Source organism: Theropithecus gelada, chromosome 13, assembly GCF_003255815.1.
Source record: "Theropithecus gelada isolate Dixy chromosome 13, Tgel_1.0, whole genome shotgun sequence".
Classification (NCBI taxonomy): domain Eukaryota; kingdom Metazoa; phylum Chordata; class Mammalia; order Primates; family Cercopithecidae; genus Theropithecus; species Theropithecus gelada.
In genome coordinates, this window is record NC_037681.1 from 63,798,915 (window position 1) to 63,823,230 (window position 24,316).

The 24,316-nt window shown below is 43.0% G+C and overlaps 1 protein-coding gene across 1 annotated transcript in view; it reads right to left on the reverse strand.

Moving 5' to 3' along the window:
- Positions 1-24,316, reverse strand: part of THADA (THADA, armadillo repeat containing) — a 353,351-nt gene that overhangs the window by 88,226 nt on the left and 240,809 nt on the right. The window contains exon 30 of the mRNA XM_025354222.1: positions 22,561-22,676. Coding sequence (XP_025210007.1) covers positions 22,561-22,676 — 116 coding nt within the window. The remainder of the gene's footprint in view (positions 1-22,560; positions 22,677-24,316) is intronic.

The window sequence follows — 24,316 nt, forward strand, 5'->3', positions numbered from 1 at the left end:
TAATGTAACGCTATTCCAACACTGTTACTAGGCAGAGCCTTTAAGAGGTGGTTGGGTCATGAGGGTACTGTCCTCATGAATGAATTCATGCTGTTATCTTGGGATTGGGCTAGTCATTTGGAGACTGCGTTTGCTACAAGGACAAGTTTGGCCTGATTTCCTCTCTGTCTTGTGTGCTTTCTTCTGCCTTCACCCTTCAACCATGGGATGACCCTCACCAGATGCCAGAGCCATGCTCTTGGACTTCCCTGGCTCCAGAACCATGAGCTGAATAGACTTCTTAATAAATTATTTAGTCTGTGGTATTGTTATAGCAACAGAAAATGGACTAAGACAGCCTTACTGTGAGTCACTGTGAGTGTTCAATGTGGCACAGTAAACTTAAAATGCCCACCTCAGTGCCTGGCCATGGTAGATGTTCCAGAACAGTTCATTCCCTGCCCTTCTCTACTTCCAACACAGGATTAGGGGATGGCATTCAAATTGGCACAAGTGTTCTGGCTAGTGAGTTTCCATGTGTCTTAATCCTGAAATCCATCCTTCTCATTTCCTATAAATTAACAGTTTAAAAATTTCCCTAAAGTTTATTCACACCTCTATCCTGAATTGTCTATATCTGGAGCTGGTGTATGTCTAACATGAAAAATAGGTATCAGATACCTTTTTTTTTTTTTGAGACAGAGTCTCACTCTGTCACCTAGGCTGGAGTGCAGTGGCATGATCTCAGCTTACTGCAACCTCCGCCTCCTGGGTTCAAGTGATTATCCTGCCTCAACCTCCCAAGTAGCTGGGATTACAAGGGGTAAGACTGAAAAACAGAGGCTGGTTAAGAGTATGCTGGTGGTCCAGGCGTGGTGGCTCACGCTTGTAATCCCAGTACTTTGGGAGGCCAAGGCGGGTGGATCACTTGAGATCAGGAGTTTGAGACCAGCCTGGCCAACATGGTGAAACCCGTCTCTACTAAAAATACAAAAATTAGCTGGGCATGGTGGCGGGCACCTGTAGTCCCAGCTACTCGGGAAGCTGAGGCAGGAGAATCACTTGAACCTGTGAGGCAGAGGTTGCAGTGAGCTGAGATCGCGCCACCATGCTCCAGCCTGGGCAACAGAGCAAGACTCTGTCTCAAAAATAAATAAATAAATAAATAAATAGGTAACACATGCAAAAATAATTGAAAAAGCACAAAAGGACATGCAATGAAAATGAAGCCCCTTTTCCACAACCCTACCCCCTGCCCATATACTGTTCCCCTGAGGCAACCGCTACTACTACTTTCTAGCATATCCTTCCAAGCACATTCTATTCTTTTATAAGCATCTATCTGCTACCCACCTGTTTATATAAATGGTGGCTTACTATATACTAGGTTCTGATCATCACTCCTTTTCACTAATATATTTCGGGATACCATTCTATTAAGAACATAGAGATTTGCTTAATTTTCTTTTCTTTCTTTTCTTTTTTGTTTTGTTTTGTTTTGAGATAGGGTCTTGCTCTGTTGCCCAGGCTGAAGTGCAGTGGCATGATCATGGCTCACTGTAGCCTGAACCTCCTGGGCTCAAGTAATCCTCCCACCTCAGCCTCCCAAATACTTGGGACTACAGGTGCATGCCACCATATCCAGCTAATTTTTAAAATTATTTTTGTAGAGATAGGGTCTTGCTATATTGTCCAGCCTGGGGTTCTTTTTAACCCTGCCCCTACCTTTTGTCTCTAGTTTACCCTGGGACTCTCAATCTTAACTTCTTGCTGTTACTCTTCCATCCACTATGGAAAGCCCACAGTCTATGAAAACTTCAGTGATATCATTCCCAATGGTAAGATTTCTACTGTTTAACAGTGGGGACTGCCCCCTGCTAAAGCGAGAGCCACTCAGGGAGGAAAGTCAGTGGCCTGAGAAAGCAGACAGGATGTCTCCTGTGCATCCAGCCTTGAGCTAGGTGCAGGGAAGAAATGCACAGGAGATGGCTTCTGACCTGAGAATTTTGTCTAATTTTGGAGACAAAAACAAAGACAAACTTTAGAACAAGATGTAAGGAGTTAAGCCAACAAACAAACAAACAAACAAACCCACCAGGGTGGATTGGGGAAATGAAATTATATTTCCAACTGGGCCATGTAAGATGGGAAGAATTTAGAGACAAAGTTGATAAAGAAGGGCATTTGGAAAGAGGGTAAGAGATGTGACAGGGAATTCATTTGGCTTCTCCAGTCCCGAGGAGAGGCAGCTTGGGAAGATTAGAGAATGCGTTGAGAAGGTGGAAACGAGGGGAAGGCAGGTCAGGCTTTTAATTGATGGGATACTTCATGCTAACTGGGTGTTCCTTAGTGTAATAATGGACTGCCTGCTCCCATGTGGCCTCACAGAGTCATAGCTTTTTGCCCCAAATGCTTTTCTGGTTTTCTGTGGAGCCATACAGAGCCATAAAGAGAAGTTGTTGAGAAACCGGTTTGACTTTCAAGTCTCATGAGGAGCCTGGTTTCCATGAAATTTTCAGTTAAGTTAGCATATTTTTAAAAATTTCTAAATGAACAGAGGAAAGGTTGACGATCTTCAGAGCCTTCTGCCAGGCTGAAGTGTTCTGCATCTTCCCTAGACCTGGTACAGGCTGGTGACCTTACTGGCCTCCTGGGACACTTGAGGAATCACTGACTGCTCCCACAACTGTGAGGCTTGGGGCCAAGTATGATGTAGTCAACGAGATCATGGGAGGATCCCTCAAATGCTGCTGCTTTGGATTCCAGGAAACAGAAGATTTGGGGCCACAAAGGAGTCCATCCATGGCTTCTCCTTTGAGATGACTCTCAGAGAAATTCCGGCCCGGAGCCCACTGTTCGTGACTCCACCTTTGAGGACAGCCAAGGCCTCATAACATCCCTGTCTGGAATCACAGAGTTGGGCTTCACTCTGAACTGGCTTCTAAGTCAGGAAAATAATTTTTTTCATTCTTTTTCTCTTGCTATTACTTGGTGTTTGTTCTGACTTGGAAATGGTGCACTGTAAGTTCAGGGTGAGCCAGAGGTTTGTTCTCAGTCTGTCAAACCACTTTGATGATGGGAACAAAATCCCGAAGAGCAGCACGCCAGCTGGACAGGAAACTAAGCCACAGGGTTTTGGTGGGCTTGGGGATTTTTTCTACCCCCAAATGGAAAAATCCTGGCTTGGACACAGCATAACGAAGATTTATAGTGCTTGAAAAAAATCAGAAGTGATCAGCGTCTAGCAGATGCACTGAAAAGCAGCATTAATAGTGGCTTTCGAAGGAGGAGAAGCACTATGCGGACGAAGTTGACATATACAGATGAAATGAAGGCCCAGTTAAGAATCTTGTTTTCTTCCACTCTTTTTTACATTTGTCCTTTATGAATATCCACTTTAGAACCTGATTAATATGTTTTTGCCTTGGGAAATCTCTGAACTTCTTTAAATCTCCTGCCTCTCTCCTGGAAGTTGGGAGAAGCAGAAGGCAGGCAGAGAGCCGGGCTTCTCAGACACATCCACAAAGGCCCCAGTGTCTAGAGGACAGCAGGAATCTTGGGAAGTCTGTGATAAATTATTCACTTTTCCTGTCCCTTCCGGAATCCCAGTGGCTGTAGGTTTTTTTTTTTTTTTTTTAAAACTGAGGTCTATTCATTCAGAAAACATTTGTTAAGAGGCTCTTGAGAGCCAGGAATAGTGGTGGGTTTGGAAATAAGAAGATGAGTGATTCAGTGACAAAGTCACTGCCCTCAAGGAACTTAGAGTCCTGAATAGTGTTTTCCAAAATGCAGGTTATGATTCATTTAGTTGGTTATAAAGTCAACTAGTGGGTGGTGACCAGCAATAAGGAAGGAAAGAAAGAAGGAAGGAAGGAAGGAAGGAAGGGAAGGAGGGAGGAAGGGAAGAGGAGAGAGATGGGGGCAGAGGAGGAAGGGAGAGAAGGAGCTAGGAGGAAGACAGAGGGGGAAAGGAAGAAAATATAATCAGAGTGTATCAAAGTAGTATAGTAAGGAGAGAGGGCAGGAGATTTAAAGTTCAGAGATTTCCTAATGTATTGTTTCATTAAGGTTTTTGTTATACATCAGCTTTCCATTAAGTCCTTGCTAAGAATGATTTTTAAAATAAGTTATCTTTAAGATGTAAATGACCATTAAAATGCAACAAGTTTAAGTAAAATAATTGATTGGCCTAGCTTTTTTCTTTTTCTTTTCCAGGTAATAAGCTACCCTACATTATACTGAATGGCATCAATAGGGTTATGCTTTGTATCCAAAATGACACTGGATATGTTGAAAGCAAACATTCCTGAAATTAAATATGCTCTATCTTGAGCAAATTCCCTCTCTGTTCCATTTTTGGCAGACAATTTATATCTTACACAGTTATTAAAATTTCAGACTGTGCATGATTTAATGTGTGTTTGCACAGTATATACACACAAAGATACGCATTAGGTCATATGTAAAAGTTATTTCTTGTTGTCAATGTCAAAAACAAACAAACAAACAAAAACAAAACACTTGAAAACCACTAGTGTAGTTGGGAAAACACACAACCAGTCACACTAGAGTATGATGGGTGCCCCAAAAAGAGAGATTAACAGAGTAACTGTTTGTCTGGGTGAGTCAGGAAGGGCCTTGGCAGAGAGCTGGAGAATGGGGAGGAGGTAGACCATGGGCAAAGTGATCCCAACAGAGGAAGTAGCATGTCCAAAGACTTGGGGACATGACATGTTTAGAGAATAACAAGTGCTAAAGGGACAATGGTATGGGGGGGCGGGGATCGGAATGGCAGAAGTGGGTTCTTTTTATTTAATTTATACTGCCACATTTACATGGCTTAATGTGGCCTCCATCAAAGAAGTACCTCCTAACTCCTATCCACAGGATATAACCAAACATAAGGAGAGGAGTGTCTGGTCCATGGACAGCTGTCACAATGATGTGAACTGCCAAGACTACAAAGATGGCCAGTGGGATTAGCAGGAAATGATATGGGATGAGTCAACAGGGGCCCAAAACAGAAGTAGTCTTTCAGAGCTCTAAAAGTTCCAAAGAGTGATGACCGCAGAGGGACCCCATCAGCTCAAGTCACAATGGACAGCTGGGGTTCCCACTTAACATTGTGAAGCCTTGGTGGGCTCCCTGGAAGAGAGAGGGAATTCACTTTGGATTTACCAACCTCTACCAGAATTCACTGCCATCTTCAGAGGGCTGGAAACTGCTGTTCTGGCTTTAGGTTGCTAGTGTCTGTTAAGGTCTCTAAGACACATGGCTTAACTTTATTAATACAGAAACATTTACTGAGCGGTATGGGGGATATCCTACATGGGGTGGGAAGGGGAGGGAGAGGAAAAGGTTTTGGCTTTGCAGAGCTTATGATCTTGTTTGGGGAGGGGTATATGCGGAGAAAAAAATACACATAAAAACAATCACAGGATTGATTGTCATGATTGTCATGGAGGAAGGCTCTAGAGGCACTGGAGGGGTTTGAGCTGGTGAAAGAGAAGGAATTCCAAACAATCAAACAGGTGCAGCTGGCAGGCTCATCCCAGCCCATCTGGGGTAGTTCTCTTATCTTAGCTCCTATATAAGCAGCTCAGATCACTTCTGTTCTCAACCACAATAAACAAGAAGTACTAGAAGCTTCTTGCTATGGAGCCAGCACTGGAGTTAATGAAGCAATATCCTAGGGACCACCAGCAGGCCCATAACCGGCTGGAAAGAAGGAAACCAGGTTGACAGGAAAAGCAGGTAAGGGGCAGAGGGAGAGAAGGCAGGTGAGAAAGGGAGTAGGGGGAGAAGGAAAGAGGGAGGGAGGTTAGAAGAATGGGAGAGGGAAAATGGTAGAAGAGGGAAAGGGGAAATTAGTCTACAACATGTTTCCACATCCCGTTATGATCCCTCCACTTGACACATGTCCACCCACCTCATGCCCTTTATTTAAAATTCACTTCAAGCTGGGTACAGGTGGCATAGGCGCCTATAATCCCAGCTGCTCTGGTGGCTGACATGGAAGGATTGCTTGAGATCAGGAGTTCAAGACCAGCCTGAGCAACATAGTAAGATCCTATCTCAAACAGCAATAACAGCAGCAAACCCTCTAAAACCCAACTTACTTCAAAGTCCCTCCTCTTTCTAGAGGATTACCTTCCTAATTATCCAGAAAACTACCTCTAAGGATATGCTGAATGACTGTCTCGACCCAGGATATTTCGTTGAGCTTCCCCTTCTCCCAGAGATCCCACTGGTCATCTCTGTAGTCTTGAGCACTTTACATCATTGTAACAGATGTCCATGGACCAGACACTGCCTCTCCTTATATTTGGTTATATCCTGTGGATAGGAGTTAGGAGGTACTTCTTTGATGGAGGCCACATTAAACCATGTACATGTGGCAGTATAAATTAAATAAAAAGAACCCAGCTCTGCCATTCTGATTTCCATTTTTTACCATGGTCCCCAGCCAAGTAACCATCATATGGCACTCTTAGAGAAACAATAGGGGATTTGTTTAAACCAAAATGCAAAATGGTGATGAACTATAGAATATATATATTTAAACAAGTTATTTCCCCTACTGTAACATGGAGACTTTAGCTGTGCATGCAGGGCCAGCTGGCAGCAGCTTGCAGGGCCTGGCTGGCTACCAGGACTGCTCGTTTACCTTGCCCTCCCTGGGGGAGGTGTGACGGCAGAGCTGCATTTTTATGGTATGCCCCAACATCCATCCTGCCTTTCTTGGTCTGGAGCTTTGCGAGTGTTTATACTCACAGCCATATGTAGACGCTGCCCCACAGCCCTCCTACTTGGATTTTCCTTTTAAAGTGAAGCCATCCTCCATGCCCTGCTCTGGTGGTGGACCAACTTATAGGGAATTCTTATTGAGCCACCATGCACAAAGTGAGAGACCGTGAGCTGTGAGTCTGTCCAGAAAGTGACTGAAGGTCCAGCTATGCATTGCGAGCATAGTGCGCGTTCTCTGGAAGAGCAGGTTTTGATCCTGGGGAATGTAATCTGTGAAAGCAGAGGGCCTTACCTACTCCACCAGGGTTCTGGGTAGGCATTCAGCAAGGCTCCAGCAGTCTGCAGAAGGTACTGGGGTCCCCTTTTTAGATTAGGGCTAAAGCCACAGCCTCCTCTGTTTCCCTTAGGAGTGCTGCTGCTCGAGGAAGTCCACAGCTTCAATGCCATGGCTTTGCGTTTCCCTCCTAATATTAATCACCTGCCTTTTCAGAGAGCCCCCAGGGAGCCTCCAGAATCCTCATATTTTTCCATCTTCGTATTAGGCATCTTGTTCTCATTACTGTACTAACGCTCAAGCTATGTACCGAGAATGATGAAAAAGAGACCTTGGTGTGGGGCTTGGGATTTGTTCAAAGCCTGGGGAAACTGTTTTAGAGGGTGTATGTTTTTTATTCCTTTTATGAGAGATGCGTGTTTCCCTCCCTCTGTGACTTGTTTAAAAGTAAAGTTTAATATGCTGCCAGAGTAATTGCTGGTTAATAACTTAATAAGCTATGTGCTAGGAATTATGGGAGAAAAGTAGTATCCAAGAAAACTTTTATTGTACAGTTTGGGGCTTGGAAGATATATAGCTTCAATTCTTATACAGAATGTTAATGGAAGTTCCCTTTCTTTTCAAACCTTACTTTCTCCCTAAAAGCATAAAAAAGGATAAATAGGTGAGGCGGATGAAATCTTCTGGATGCTGCCTAAGCTATGTAAATCACAAGGTGAGAATTTCTAACAGCACTGTCAACAGGACTGTGGTCATGTGAATTTGGCAAGGCACACACTTGGAAATTAGCCCTGGCAAAAATAGCAGTAATGATAATAACAATATCAATATCTTATTACATTAAAAGTTTTCTCTTTAAAAAGTATTCTTATTTTATCTTTATAAAATTCTTAAGGAAGAAAAATAGAAATTATTATTCCCATTTTTACAAATCAACAAAGTAGCTGAAGTGACCTAGCTAAGATAAGGGCAGAAACCAAGAATAGAATCAAGGTTTTCTAGACAACAAATTGTATCTATGTGTCCCAAACACACAATCAAGTGAAAAGTGAGACACTGGGCCAAGCAATGAGAAACCAGTAGACTGATGTTACATCCTGGCAGCCAGTCTGGTGAAAATCAAGGCTCCAAGTGCAGCTATTTCTGTGAGGACCAGCATAAAGGCACATTTTCAACGTGGCGACTATGTTGACAGAGACTTCCTTACTTGACAATAGATAGTTCCTGTATCTTCTTAGCACTTTTATGTTTACACTTCCATTACTCATTATGCCCTCCCCTGCTCTCTTCTATTTCACACCTTCATTTTAGAGCTTCCCAATTCACAGATAAAAACTCAGGCCTAAGGAAATTACAGGCCACACCTTGCTAGCCAGTAGTCCAGCAGGGGCGAGACCCTTGGCCTCCTAACCTTGAGTATTCTCTGCCTCTCCTCAACAGCAGCACACTGTGTTTTCTGGCTGGAGGCTTTCCATTCACCAAGTGCCTCTAGACGTGACTCTCCTTATGGTTACCCAGGAATGCAGAGCCTGCGGACTGGTGAGGGCCCCTCTGACTTAGGGAGTTCTAGAGGGAGCCCCTGAACTTGCATGGGAAGGTGTTATTCTCAGAGGCCCCGGGGCTAGTCTAATTGCTGAGGAAGCCTGGTCATCACTGGCAGCTGAGGGGAAGCAAAGGATAGCGAGACTTTGGAGGGCCTCTCTCCAAGATGCTCCCTTGGCCCATTCATGTAAGACCAGCTCATGTTCCCCACAGCCCTCCTGGAGGTGGCCGAAAGCCTGGCCACACGGGACAAACATATCAGGGCTGAGCAGCTTAATATGAGGGCAGACGTGCTCCCACCAGGCCACAGCACTGCCATCAAGCCTGCGTCAGTTACTGACTTCAGTTAGAGGTGCTGTCTCTACCAGGTCACTATTAGAAAACAGCTGTGTGACCCAGGAGAACAAACTTATTTACGTATTAAAAGTTAGGGACAGCCAGCCAGCTGAGAGTGGATTTCTGAGGAAAAGGGATATGGAATAGTTAAGTTTTGACGGCAAGAAGGTCTGCAGCATGAAGCCCCATCCAGGGAAGGCAGCTCCTAAGAGAGGGCCCTGGCAGCCCAAGGACATGGAGTTGCAGAATTTTCCACAAGGATGATCAGGCCCCAGGAGAGGAAGAAAGCAGGTCAAGAGGCAAAAAACAAACTTGCTATTTACATCCCTAACTTGAGCCATCTTGAGACAGCCACATCTTTCAAGTAAGAAGAAGTCGCCTGCCCCCGTGTCTATTACCTCTTCTACAAATATTGGCTTAGATTAGATCACTGTTTTGAAATAGGGAGTCAGGGTGCTTCTCTTAGTCCCTTCTGGGGCTACCAATAGGAGGGAAGCCATGCAGGTGGGTCTCCGGGCCCCCACCCCAGTTTAGACCATATTGAAACCATCTCTACTATCTTCAATATCTTGAATTTCCACATAAGCTTATTTGAAGAAAGAATTCCATTGGATTAGACAACCTCTAAATTCTCTTTACTGTTATAAATTCTGTGGTTCGATGGTAGTCTTAACAATGTTGGAAAGACAAAAGCCATGTGGTCTCAAGGGCATACAAATATCTTTATTCCCATTACTAGTTGCCCAGGCAGGCAACAGAGGCTTCCAGGTGACAAGGACTGCTACTAGAGAGATTTCTGTTAATCCTTAAGAGAGACTAGAAACTCTGATGACCACTGAGAGAGGCTGGAAAGATGTAAAGCATTTAGGGTATTTCATGTGCATATAGATAGCAGCCTACTTACCAGTGTCAGCCAGAGCTCACTAACTTCCTCTTAACTCCGGATCAAGTCCATATTCCTCTGGCTGACTGAGGGCTTCCACAACTGGTCTCTTATCAAATCTTGCACTGCTCTCTAAAGCACAGCACTTCTCCTTCAGCCCCATCTCCTCACTGGCCCATGCTATATCACATGCACTCCTTCCAGTATCCCACTGCACATTTTGTCCACCATCTTGACATGCTCTTTTCCTATCACTTTTTGGCGTTTCCAAATCACACCCTGCTCTACCACCTCTCTCAAATATCTAACTCCTCTGAGAAGGCCCTCCTTGACTATCTCAGTCCACATTCTTTTCTGAACTCTTGTACTTACTGTATGTACTTCTATGCGCTTCGCTGTCTAAATTTTCATTTAGATTCAACCATAACTAAACTCTGACAACAGTGACTCCATATATATCTAATACACACACACATACATACACACACACACACACACACACACACACACACACACACACACACAGTTCCCACAATGCTGGGTGCTATACTAAGATTCCTTTTGTGTACTTGGGCTATGAGACCATCACAATTTACTTGGCAACAAAGGTACTATACAAGCACAACTTTACTAAGTCTCCAATCTGAGACAATTAATCTTATCTTTTTTTTTTTTTTTTTGAGACAGAATCTTGCTCTGTCACCCAGTTCAAACAATTCTTGTGCCTCAGCCTCCCAAGAAGCTGGTATTACAGGCCCATGCCACCACGCTAAAAAATAAACCTTATCTAATAATTAAACTCACCTATCCTTTAAAGACTTCTCCCTCCTCCTGAAGACTTCCTTGACACCCCTACCCTGACAAGCTGGCATTTATTTCTCCCTTCTCTGCTTCTGCAACACATTTTGACTCATTCTAGCATTGACACAATCTTGTTTATAGTTATTTAAATCCATACTTGTCTTACTTGTGGGGTTTCTGAAACAGAGACAATTATCATTCATTCATATATTTCCCACTGTGCCTACTACCATTGTCTTGTAATATTTGTGACTCTGAATTGGCATTAATTCACTGGGAATGGCTCAATGAAAGTAACAAAGGTGTTAATTTATCCAAAAGATAGAAGATGTTACATGCTCAAGGAAAAAAAACCAACCCACTACATTAGGGCTTTACGCAATATTATGAGAATGTGCTGAAGACACTTAAAGCCTGCACTCCCTTGCAAGCTGAGCAATGACAACATTGCCCAAATCTTCCAACAGCAACACCCCAATACGCCAATAGCTACAAGTGGAACAAGACAGAGATTTCTGAGCCCTCTATTGAACTAACTGCCACCTCCAGGTTAGGTTTGCAGATTTCTATATTTAAAAAGTAGAAAGCATCAGCAGTTGGGGGTTGAATTCTTGATGTGTGTGCAGTTGCGTAAAAGGACTATTTTTATTTCTCGCTGCAGTATGAAGAAGCTTTGATCTTGGGCGACTTGCTCAAAGGCCCAGTGTAATATATTGATCACTTCTGACTGCTTTTACCCAGACTAGTTTCCATAAGCTCAGTCTGTCAACAAGAACTACTTCATATATTTTCAAACTTCACTTTTCCTCAAACAGCTTATTCCTTTAAAACTTGAGGCTGTATTTATAAAAGGGATATTTAATGAAGAAAATGTTTTGCACCTTGTCCCATTGGCTTGGGTTGAAATGTGATAATGTTTCCTTTTGTATTTAAAAAACACAAACAGGATCTCATCCAAGAGATATCATGACCTTAGACATTCCTGAGACGTCTGAAAGGGAGGCGAACATATGTCAGCATGCTTGGGTTTAAAATATACCAGCTTCATTTATCTCATCATTCAAATCTGCATGAGGCTCAGGTGACTTCACACAGGCTGTGCTGGAGGATTAAAGAAGGGTCCTAATAAGAAGCTGTCTCTTCCAGTAAAATCTAGGAATTGAAAAGCAGTTACTACCTCTTCCATTTTTTTCCTTAAAAAAAGACTTTTTCTAAAATTAAAAAAAAGGAGGATACTTTTTTTGTGAAAGAGAAAAAGGAAACAAAGAAAGAAGAAAAAATGAGAGAAAGAAACAAACCAAAAGGCAAAACATAACCCCTAGCAATGCCTGGAAACTTGCTGTGTGGCTAGCGATCCCTGTTAAGACTTGCTTCCCTTAAAGTTTTGGCATGGACCACAAATGATAGCCTTAAAATGCCACATGATCATCTGAATATTTTAATAATCATCCTGGACTGGATTCATTTCAACAACATGGAAGTGAAACAGCAACTTGCAGCTGTGGCAAAGGGCTGTGGCCTCTTTTTATTTCAAGTCATTGTGAAAGCAGGATCTCTTTCTTCGGGAGAGGACCAACCCATGAGGGATTTGGGAAGGAGCTAAAGGACAGTGGGAAAATGGAAGCAGACCTAAAACCCAGTATTTCTGCCTGGGAAGTATAGTCTCTTGTGTGAATAAATTTGGTGGTTAGAAAATAAATGCTGTTTTCAGCTGTTGTAAAGCAAAACAGAATCCTAAACCAGAACTTCTGCAGCTGGCCACAGACCCCCTAGGGAAGAACTGGGATTGCCATACAAAAGCCTCAGCTTTGTCTCTATAAGCATATTTTCCTTACACATTTAAATCCACAGGCCCTCCAGGAGCACATCACTCAGCTCAGTGGGGTCCAGTAAGAGAAAAAAGAGAATAGATGGGAGTATGGATAGGGGGTGACAGGGGAGGAGACAGGAAAGTGACTGGAGTATGGATGAGGGGGATGGAGAAGCAGACGAGGCGCACATGAAAGGGCACATGGAGGACTGCATGGGTGTGTGAGGCGCACCTACAGGGAAGCTGGACAGGGAAGTGGATGGATTACTAGAATTAACTTGGGGTAGCAAGTCATTAGGTCTGGTACACTGAGAAGGCTTTCAACAAACATTAGCTCCCTCTACCATCTCTTCCCCTCATCAGCACTGTTTTATGCAAAAAATTTATTCCCAAGGTTGCTTTCCTTGTAACCTTGGAACCTGGTCTTGTATTTCTGAGAGCCTGTTTTTCTCACCAGAATATCAGACTGTTATTTTTCAAAATGATAAACACACTGCATGCCAACAAAGCACTGGTCCCACACAGGGCACTGAGGCCACTGGGATGGCTGCCCAGACAATGGAGTATGCACTTCCCATAGAGAGCCCTGGGGCCATGAAGCCCCTCAGCACAGGTCATCCCAACTGGGTACGGAGAGAATCTTGGGCTGATCCCTTCAGTAGCCTCAGCCCTCTCCTGTTGCTCCAAGCTCAGTCACAAGCCCTTGAGAAAGGGAATGGGGATGGGAGTATTTCTTTTTTTTTGAGATGGAGTCTTGCTCTGTCACCCAGGCTGGAGTGCAGTGGTGCGATCTCGGCTCACTGCAAGCTCCGCCTCCCGGGTTCACGCCATTCTCCTGCCTCAGCCTCCCATAACTGGGACTACAGGCGCCTGCCACTATGCCCGGTTAATGTTTTGTATTTTTAGTAAGACAGGGTTTCACCGTGTTGGCCAGGATGGTCTCGATCTCCTGATGTCGTGATCTGCCCGCCTTGGCCTCCCAAAGTGCTGGGATTACAGGAGTGAGCCACTGCGCCTGGCCGGCGATGGGAGTATTTCGAACGGGGGAGTTGGATGATCACAGAACCTGGCACTCTGACCCTGGCTCTTCAAGGTATGTACTCTGTCCCCTGGGAGCTGGTCAAAATGGAGGATCTCAGGCTCCACCCAGACCTAGTGAATGAGAGTTTTCATTTTAATAAGATTCCCAGGTGATTCACGTACACATTTTCTTTCTGAGAATCACTGTTCTAGAGAAGGCTTAAATTACTGCCATTCAAAACCCTCACATAAAAACACTGTCTGGACAGATGGAGGCAGTGTGGTCAAGTACAAAGAGCCCAATAAGGTGCCGGGAGCTAAGCCCTCAACAAATGTTAGTAGTTGTCAGGTAGGATGTTAATTCTGGTGAACTGTGAGAAAACAGATAAATCGTCCAACCTCCTACAATCCTCTGTGGGCTGTAGTACTCCACGTGCACAGGGGTGAGAGTAGACTCTTAATACAATAAACTTCATGATTCCTTCCAGTTCTAAAATTCTAGGTCAATGATTCTATTTGAGAAGACTCTGTTCTGTTGCTCTCTTTATACTGAAGTAGTGGTTTTAATATACAGTTGTAGTATTTGATATGGCCTGGCATACAGCAGGGCTCAATAGGTATTTGTTGAATGAAGTAATACAGGGATAGTTATTCTATTTAAGCTTCAACTTAATAAAACTGGGCTGAGTGTGGCAGCTCATGTCTGTAATACCAGCACTTTGGGAGGCCAAGGCAGGAGGATCACTTAAGGCCAGGGGTTCTAAACCAGCCTGGACAACAAAGCAAGCCCCGTCTCTACTTTTTTTTTAAAAAAGGGCCAGGTGCGGTGGCTCATGCCTGTCATCCCAGCACTTTGGGAGGCCGAGGCGGGCGGATCACGAGGTCAGATGGAGACCATCCTGGCTAATGCAGTGAAACCCCGTCTTACTAAAAATACAAAACATTAGCTGGGCATGGTGGCAGGCACCTGTAGTCTCCGCTACTTGGGAAGCTGAGGCAGGAGAGTGGCAAGAACACGGGAGGCAAAGCTTGTAGTGAGCCGAGATCGCTTCACTGTACTCCAGCCTGGGCGACAGAGTGAGACTCCATCTCAAAAAAAAAGGAAAAAAAAAAAAGTTAGCCAGGTGCAGTGGCACATGCCTATAGTCTCAGCTACTTGGGAGCTGAGGTGAGAGGATCACTTGAGCCCAGGAGTTCAAGGCTGCAGTGAGCCATGACCATGCCACTGCATTCCAGGCTGGGTGATAGAATGAAACCCTGTCTCTCAAAAAAACAATTTTTTTTTTTTTTTTTGAGACAGAGTCTCACTCTGCTGTTCAGGCTGGAGCACAGTGGCGTGATCTTGGCTCACTGCAACCTCCGCTTCCCGGGTTCAAGCGATTCTCCTGCCTCAGCCTCCCGAGTAGCTGGGACTACAAGTGCATGCCACCATGCCTAGCTAATTTTTGTGTTTTTAGTAGAGATGGGGTTTCACCATGTTGGCCAGGCTGGTCTCGAACTCCTGACCTCAGGTGATCCACCCGCCTCAGCCTCCCAAGTGCTGGGGTAACAAGCGTGAGCCACCGTGCCCGGCCTCCAATTTTATTTTTTTATGGAGGTCATAAGCCTCCACAGCAATCAATCATTAACCACATCACAGTATCAGGTTTAAATGGTACTTCTGAGGGCCAGTGAGATAACTCAAAAAATCTCTCCAGATGATTCTAAAAACGCAGCCACGAACATTAAGAACTAACATCAGCCAATCTGCTACTTAATAAACGCCAATAGCAAGGGACACAAACTCCTGTTTCCATGGGAGTGCAGGTAACCTATGAGAGACGCGGCCGGGCGTGGGCCGTGGAGAAGCACAGACTATACCCATCAAGGGAAGATGGCTGGGACTTAGCTCTGGCCCATTGTGGCCACATGGAAATTTGAGCCTGGTGGTGCCAGATCTTCCAGTTTTTCAAAAGAAGCTGTAGATCTTGATTTACTATGAAATTTCCTCAGTTTAAAATGCCAGCAAATTATTTTAAAAAAGAAATGTAAATCCTGCAGAAGTCAAACAAAACACAACTATGGCCAATCCGACCTGAATGCACTGTCAGTTTGAGCCCTCTGGCTGAGAGTGCACAGCAGGCCTGGGCCTAAGCAGCACCCCAGGGAGGGCCCAGGGGAAGACTCCTTCTAAAGAAGATAAAACAAAATGCTAAAGCAGGGCCATTTCTGTGTGGTAATATAGAAAGTAAAAACCGAAGAACGACCTATACCTGTTTGACTTATCTGTTAACTCATCATGCCAAGCTGAAATATTAACTAAAATGGCTGTCAGACATGTGGTGTGTCTCCCCAGTTGTTTTCACTGTAGAAAAGATTTTTTTAATATTAAGGCAGTTTTGAGAAGAGTTAATGAAATAATATTTACAAATCTCCTCATACAAAGCTTGGCACAGACAGTAAGCATTCAAAATGTAAAAGTTTCCTCAAATGGATTTTTTATATCTTAGTTAAATTTTGGTGGAGGTCTCTCACGCACTGCTGGTAGGCAGATGGACTTTTTTAGAAAACAATCTGGCAGTGTATACCAAGACTTTTTCCATTTCTCCTTGACCAATTTATTCCACTTCTGGAAATCAAACCTAAGGCAATAACCCACAATCACATACACTCATACACACACACACAAACACACACACACACACACACACACAAACACACACACTCATGCACAAAGATTTTTCTGAAACAACATCTATGACACTAAAAAAATGGGAAACAAACTGAATGCCAGCAATGGTTAGATAAACTTAATGACTAATTATTCAGATGACAAAAATATGCTACCTTCAAAAATGATGTTTTCAAAGTTTTTTTTTTTTCTTAATTCAAAAAGAGGCAAAAATATTTTATTTTTAGAGATGCACAGGTGGTAATACTAGGAAGAAAAGCAAAGAAATAATTATCATAAAAAGTCAAGACAATGATAACCTCAGATGAGTGATGGGGTATATATTTTCTTTTAAATATTTTCCATTACAATGTTTTAAACTGTGGTGAAATATACATAATGTAAGCCCTTTACCATCTTAACATTTTTGAGTGTACAGTTCAGTAGTGTTAAGCACATCCATACTGTTGCATAACCAATCACCAGAACTTTTCTTTTTTTTTTTTTTGATACAGAGTCTCCTTCTGTTGCCCAGGCTGGAGTGCAGTGGTATGATCTAGGCTCACTGCAATTTCTGTCTCACGGGTTCAAGTGATTCTCCTGCTTCAGCCTCCCAAGTAGCTGGGACTACAGGTGTGCGCGACCACACCTGGCTAATTTTTTGTATTTTTAGTAGAGACGGGTTTCACCATGTTGGCCAGTCTGGTCTTGAACTCCTGGCCTCAAGTGATCTGCCCACCTCGGCCTTCCAAAGTGCTGCGATTACAGCTCTAAGCTACTGTACCCAGCCTCCAGAACCCTTTTCATCCTGTAAAATTAAAACACTTTACCCATTAAACAATGCCCCATTCCCTCCTCTCCGTAGCCCCTGACAACCACTATTCTACTTTTTATCTCTAGGTCTTGACTACTCTATGTACTCTGTATTAGCAGAATCATATAATATTTATCTTTTTGCTATTGGCTTATTTCGCTTGGCATAATTTCTCCAAGGTTCATCTATGTTGTGGCATATGTTGGAATTTCCTTCCTTTTTCAGGCTAGGTAATATTCTGGTGTACGTACACACCACATTTTGTTCATCCATGATCATTCATCATGGTGATCATTCATCAGGTGATCATTCATCAATGGACACCTGAGCTGTTTCCATGTTTTAGCTATTGTGCATAATGCTGCTATGGATACCTCTTTGAGACTCCGCTCTCAAGTCTGTTGGGTATATACTCAGACTTGAGTATTGTTGGATTACACAGTAATTCTATTTTCAATTTTTTGAGGAAATATCATAGTGTTTTCCACAGCAGCTGTGTCATAAAGAGTTTGAAATAATAACAAATGCTCTCATGATACTGTCGACTGAAAAAAGGAAGCTATAACGTAATTACGTGTACAGTATAACCTTGACAAGGTTTAAAAAAGCATAGGAAAAAAGATGAAGGAATTACATACAACTCTTAACCAATAATAGTGATTTATGGATTGTGGTAAGAATAGACTTTTACTTTCTTCCAAATTTTGTACTTGACTAATTTTCTATGATAAGCATATAGCACACAACAATGAAGAGAAAAACAGTGAAAAAATTTTAGTAGGGCACATATTTATTTCTGGTTATCACATCCACTACATGCATGCATTCATTCATTCATTTTCTTGAGACAGAGTCTTCTTCTGTCGCACAGGCTGGAATGCAGTGGTGTGATCTCAGTCACTGAAACCTCCGCCTCCCAGGTTCAAGCAATTCTTATGCCTCAGCCTCCCGAGTAGTTGGGACTATAGGCATGTGCCACCACTCAGCTAATTTTTTGTATTTTTAGTAGAGACTGGGTTTCACCATGTTGGGCCAGGCTGGTCTCAAACTTCTGGCCTCATGTGATCCACCCACCTTGGCCTCCCAAAGTGCTGGCATTACAGGCATGAGCCACCTCACCCAGCCCTGACTAGTCCATTTAGTTCACTAAGTTTACTAAAAGAAACACTCATGCAATATACAAACATACACATATACACTTATTTTTTTTTCCTTTTATAACCAAAGAAGGAGAAACTAGATAACCAAATTCACTTCTGAAAAATTTAAGCCTAATATAATACTAATTACAACTCTCAGCCAAAGTAAATAAGTGATCTAGCTGGGACAGTTGAGCTGGAATCTGCAAATAGCAAGGGTGGCAGGGCATGGGGCTCATGTCTGTAATCCCAGCTTACTTGGAAGACTCTGGTGGGAGGACTGCTTGAGCCCAGGAGCTCAAGTCCAGCACAGGCAACACAGTGAGACCTCATCACTAGAAAAAAATAAATAAATAAAAAAAAACTTTAAAAAAAAAAGCTTTTATAATTAGCATGAGTGTCAGACTAGGTGATTCCTCTCTCATGATGCCCACTGCCATCCTTTCCAGGCCAGCAGCAGACCCCTACTAGATGGCTATTCTCATTTCGTTTCTGGTCTAGGTCAGTTTACTTTTCTTTCAGTAGTTAGGAAACTGCCTTAGACCCATGAGAGAGACAGTAAACTGGATCAAGAAGGGAGGGGTGGAGGAAAAGGGGAAGGAAAGGACTTGAAGGATTAATGAGCTGATTTTCATTAAGGCTTTGACATCTTGGAACGAAAAGCAGCCTGTAAGAGCAGAAGCCCAGTCCTTTCCTGAAGCCATGTTGCCAGCTGACCATTCATCACCAAAAATTCCCCAACAACTCCATGGCTATTGCTTAATCACCTCATATAAATCCCTATTAATCTTGCAAAGTCAAAACACAAATATATGACAAAAGTCTTCATTTTATGTGCCCTCAATTTCAGAGTCAAAATTTAAAAACTGAATTGGTTATCCAATAGCACCAATGAATTTTTTAAAAACCTTCTTTGAGAACAAAAGGACAAATACATATCCACTAGCATTTTTGTACTTATGGGACTGAACAAACTCAGACTAATGATCAAATAAATTATGGAAGGAAAAGGGTGTCAGTGTTAAAATTTCAGCCAACATTTTTTTCTTTGCAAAAACATTAATTTTTCATAGCTTACATTCAAAAGATACAGAAAATCCTTAGTAGGCTCAAAGGAACATTTATTCTTCTTTCATGTGTAAATTACCAGGGACATAAAAAAGCCTCTTCAGTAGCTGAATTTGGAATACTCTGCACTGTAATATCTTCATGTAAATGGCAGGTGAGAAAGTAAAGACAGGAGTCTGTTCTGAGAAGGGACCGCTAGGACCAGAGGGGGTTCTTCTGAGCATGGAGTTAACTAGTATAGACAGACAACTCTCGGAACAAGAGGACCTCAGGGACAAAATGAGGCTTCATCACTTATACCCAGTTCTATAATTTGCTATTTAGGAACCTCAGAGTTATCCTGTCAATGACGTGGATAATATAGAAAAACTGATACATTGCTTTGGAATGCATTGTGCTGTCTGGCAGTATGTTTTCCTTCCAAACTCTATTCCGGGCTCTGAACACATCCTGATTAACACTTGTAAAAGTGTGCTGGGGAGCAAAAGGAAGCCTGGTGTTAGGAACCATTTACAGACCACCCACAAAGCGGAAAGTTCACACTTGGATAATAGAGAGTTGACTGTACTGGAAACAGAAAAGTGGCTTTCCTAGATTCTGGGCAAGGAAGGTGGAAACCCAGTAAATTGCAGTGATTCATGCCTTTGTCTTCTAGAGCTGGAAAATCATGGAGGAAAATCAGAAGTAGGGTGGGGAGTGGAGGGAAGGAGAATGGAAAGCCCAATTAGAAAATAGCAATAGGGACCATAGGACAGGTTTAAAAAGGCCTGGAGGACTTCTCTTCCTCTTAGCTGCAGAGGAAGCTGATGGCTTGTCAGCCATCTTCAGGCACCGCACAACATGAAGGTCCACTCAATGGCTGGCTTGACGCTCCATCTCCTCTATCCCATTCAACAAGAGGTAATGGACTCAGGAAGCTAGTGGATAATGACTTTCTATGAGATGCATGAAGGAGTAGCAAGATAAGGGGGCAGAAATTTCTTCCTCAAAGCACTTTAAGAACTGGAGTGTTAGGATACTTGGGACAGTCCTGGCTAGAAGCAGGGTTTCAGAGGATAATTTCTGGACAGCCCTGACTTCTTGATCTCCAGAAATAACAGGTAGGAAGAAGTGGCCTATTACCCGGCAAACAGCTGAAGAGTACTGATGTGATATGTATCTTCGGGATGCTAAGAGCCACATAGAAGGCAAATGGTACTAGGCTTGGGTAAACACTTCATGGGTAAGCGACTCCTACTCTTTAAATAAAATGGAGAAAACAGGTTGGGTGCAGTGGCTCACATGCCTGTAATCCCAACACTTCGGGAGGGCGAGGCAGGTGGATCACCTGAGCCCAGGAGTTCGAGATCAGCCTGGGTAACCTATTGAAACTCCTTCTCCACGAAAAAACCCCACAAAAATTAGCTGGGCATAGTGGCATGTGCCTGTAGTCCCAGCTGCTCAGGGGACTGAGGCGGAAGGATCACCTGAGCCCCCAGGAGGTCAAGGCCACAGTGAGCCGTGGTAGCGCCATTACACTCCAACCTGGGTGACAGAGCATGACCCTGTCTAAAAAAAGGGAGAAAAAACAGACTAATAGACTAAAAATGAGAGGCTCCCAATAACTTTACTGGCATTTCAGACACGAGATAATTTCTCCATCAATATCCCTGTCCAAAGCTATTAATGTTGAGACAATAATTGAGACACACACATCCACACATGGGGAAATCCACCACTGGCTCCTTCACCAAAAAGTTTCTTTCAGAAGCTTTCACTGTGTGGCCTGGGCATATTTCCTCAGCCCCATTCTCTGTCACTTGTGCCTTACACTTTAGGTTCCAGAGGGCGAACTTCCTTATGGTTCTGCAAGCCTACGGTGCCATTTCATATTGCTGTGTCTCTGCCTATGCTATTACCTAAGCCTGGAATTCCCCTACCTGTGTGGGTCAGTTGGCAAAATTCTGGCTCACTCTTGATGGCCAGTTTGATGTTAGCCCTCCCTCACCCCTCTTCTGGGGTACTGCTGTACCTATTGCAGACATTTGTTATAACACTTAATATACCAGAGGAAAATTATGTATTTACACATCTTTCCCACTTCCTGGAAGTCCCTGAAGCCAGGACTAGTTCTTTTATATTTTTGTATCCCTACATCTCCTAACAGAAAGGCTGGCAGGTAGCCTGTGCTCAACAATGCTTTGTCGAATTAAACTGATTTGAGAGCCTCACACAGCCCATTACTTGACTTGCCATAGATGGTAGAGAGCCCAACAAAAGTGACCAGAAGCATACTTTCTGAAAAATAAAAAAGAGAGGCTTCTACCTTAGACAGCCTATACATATATATATATATATATACACACACACACATACATACACACACACACATATTTTTAACTTGATTGTTTCTCAAACTCTAAGCATCAGAAATTTATTTATTTTTGAAACAAGGTCTTGCTCTGTCACCCAAGCTCGAGTGCAGTAGTGCAATCATAGCTCACTAGAGCCTTAAACTCCTGGGCCCAAACCATCCTCCTGCCTTAGCCTTCCAAGTAGCTGGGACTACAGGCATGCACCACCATAACTGGCTAATTTTTGTTGTTGTTGTTTTGTAGAGATGGGGTCTTGTTATGTTATCCAGGCTGTTCTTGAATTCCTGGGCTCAAGCAATCCTCCTGCCTCAGCCTCCCAAAGCGCTGGGATTACAGACACGAACCACTACACCTGGCCAATATACTGACTCTTAATCAAATGAGTGCACTATGGCAGGAAAGGTGGTAACACTAACACATGCGCCTCTTCTGGAGCTACTCTGGTGGAACTTAGAGAGGACCTACAGGGGCCTTTGCAGCTAACACTATCCTATCACCACCAGAGTCCTGCAACACAGATTTTGAACACGGCGCTACAGAGAGTACTCCCTGTATATTAAATGAGAAATTCTTTTTACTCCTTCATCTTTCACACAACAAATGTTCTAAGTTCCAGGATAAACTAACAATGGCAAGGATGAAAAATATGTTTCTACTCTTTTTTGCCTTGCTTATTCAAGCTACCCTACTTCCCACCTAAGAATGGCAACTTCCATCCCCTCTTGCTATTCACACCCTATCTGTCTCTCAGTGCCTGCTCAAGTCTACAGCAATCTCTAATCTCTGAGTTGCCATGATACCTAAGAGTTTGTACCACATGATTTAGTCAATCACTGCCTTTCATTGTTATAATATCTAACACAGGACTGGGCACATAGCAGGTTTCAATAAAAACAAGCTGATTGGTGGGCAGATAAAAAGCCATGTTACATGCCCCTTAGTCACTTAGCAGTTTTAGAAAAATTGTCAAGAAAATATTTTTCTTTCTTTACCACAACCCGAAGTTCTAAAAGGATAAATACTCCAATAAGTTTAGAAAACTCATGCCAATGACTTTTAAAACTCCCCACAACTAGAAACAGCAATTCTCAAATGTATTCCTAACCCCTGATAACTCCTTGCTCATGTGGGATTTTAACATACCTCTTGGCCAGCCAGAGTTTGGCTTTGGTACAAACAGTGATGTCAGTCAGCTCGTGCTGGAAGTCTGAATTCGTTCTGTGTTTGGAGTCTGAGTAGGCTTGCAACAAATGAAAAACCTAAACCAAAAAAGAAAAAAAAATTCCTGCTATGAAAATATATTTTTCCTAAATGCTCAGTTCTTCCCTTTTAAGTTTCCTTAAAATATTCCCCTCAAAGAAAACAGACACCTGCAGAATGCAGCTCTGGTCTCTTTGGAGAAAAGCATGTTGGTTTTGGAGGATGTAGCAGTGGTGAGAAACCCAAGTTCTTAATCCATACCTGTGCTATGGGTTTCTCACACAATCCCCAAAACCGATGACGGTGGCCCCACAATCATCAGCGACAAGAGCTGATTAGTTACAAACCACCTACACATTGATTTCAGCAGAGAAATGCAAACATCTCTATGTTAGCTGTCTCACAGGAAAACAAAATGTGCCTTTTAAAGTCAAAGTCTTAAATTTAAAGAAAGATAAATTGTTTGAGAGTCTAAACTGGTTTACATGTCTGGGTTCATTAGAACAGTCTTGGCTAAAGAAGTAGGCCAAACTAATTCTTGCCTTAGCAAATACTGGGCAGTGATGTTTGTAACTATTAAGGTTGTTTTTTTTTTTTAGCAGATCTTCCCTTCGATGTCAGGAGTGAATGCAGCAATGCAGACGTGCCCCAATTATACAAGGATACTCGTGTGTATGCACGTATGCATGTATGCATGTACTGGATTCAGCAATGACATCCGCAAGGCCTCTCTGAGAAGTACAAATCTATAGCAGACAAAGAATAAGGACAAGGGCATACATGAGATCTTTTGACCTTGGCTAGTGCCAGGGAGAAAAATGCATGTCAAGAGAAATCCTTCAGTCTCCAGCCTCCTTATCTAAATCAAGAGGAAGAGGTGGGTACAGCAAAGTAAGCACAGATAAACACACTAAGAACTCTGAAAGTCAACTTTAATAACATCTGTTTTCTTTCCCTATTATATCCTTCTCTAGAGCTGTGAATGATTCTTTCTGTGTAACCAGATTCAACGTTTTCCTCTCGTTCTCTCCTATCAACAAGGGGCTAACAATAGTGAAACAACTGAGAGTTAGATATGGAAGGGGGTAATGAGAAACAGAAAGGCCAGATAAAATCAATCCAGAGTCATCAGACCCTAAATGGGTAAGCTGGCAGGTTTTACTGGGTCAGACGTCTGCAATCACCAACAACAAATACATGCCAAGTACCTTCTGTTTAGAGAATCAAAATAAATTTCTTCTGAACAGAAGTAACTGTACAGGAGAGACAACACAAGTCCCAATGTGGAGACTGAAAATGCTTTCTCTAATAATGGATCTGTTATTTCAGAAGCAACAGATCATATGTCGTGCCTTCACCACACCCCCGCAGGGACCCAAACCGCCCGTCGTGGAGTCTGGAGCAATGGGTCTGGCTGGAGCTTCTGTTCTTATGTGGTGACTGCCAGAGGGAAAAAATACCTCCCTCAGCCTGAATCCCCACTGTCCTGAAAGAGCTGGCAAAGTCACTGGGCTTTGCTTTACTTTTCTCTACAGCTGTACAAAACCAACCATCAGGGCTTTTCATGGTGTCACAGGATTGCAATTAATCAGCAGACACCAGCAAAATACATGACTTCGGAATTTACTTGTAAAGAAACTTGTGAGATTTTCAAATGCTTCTCATTTAGAAGCAATCACTTCAAAAATAACTCCTGGTG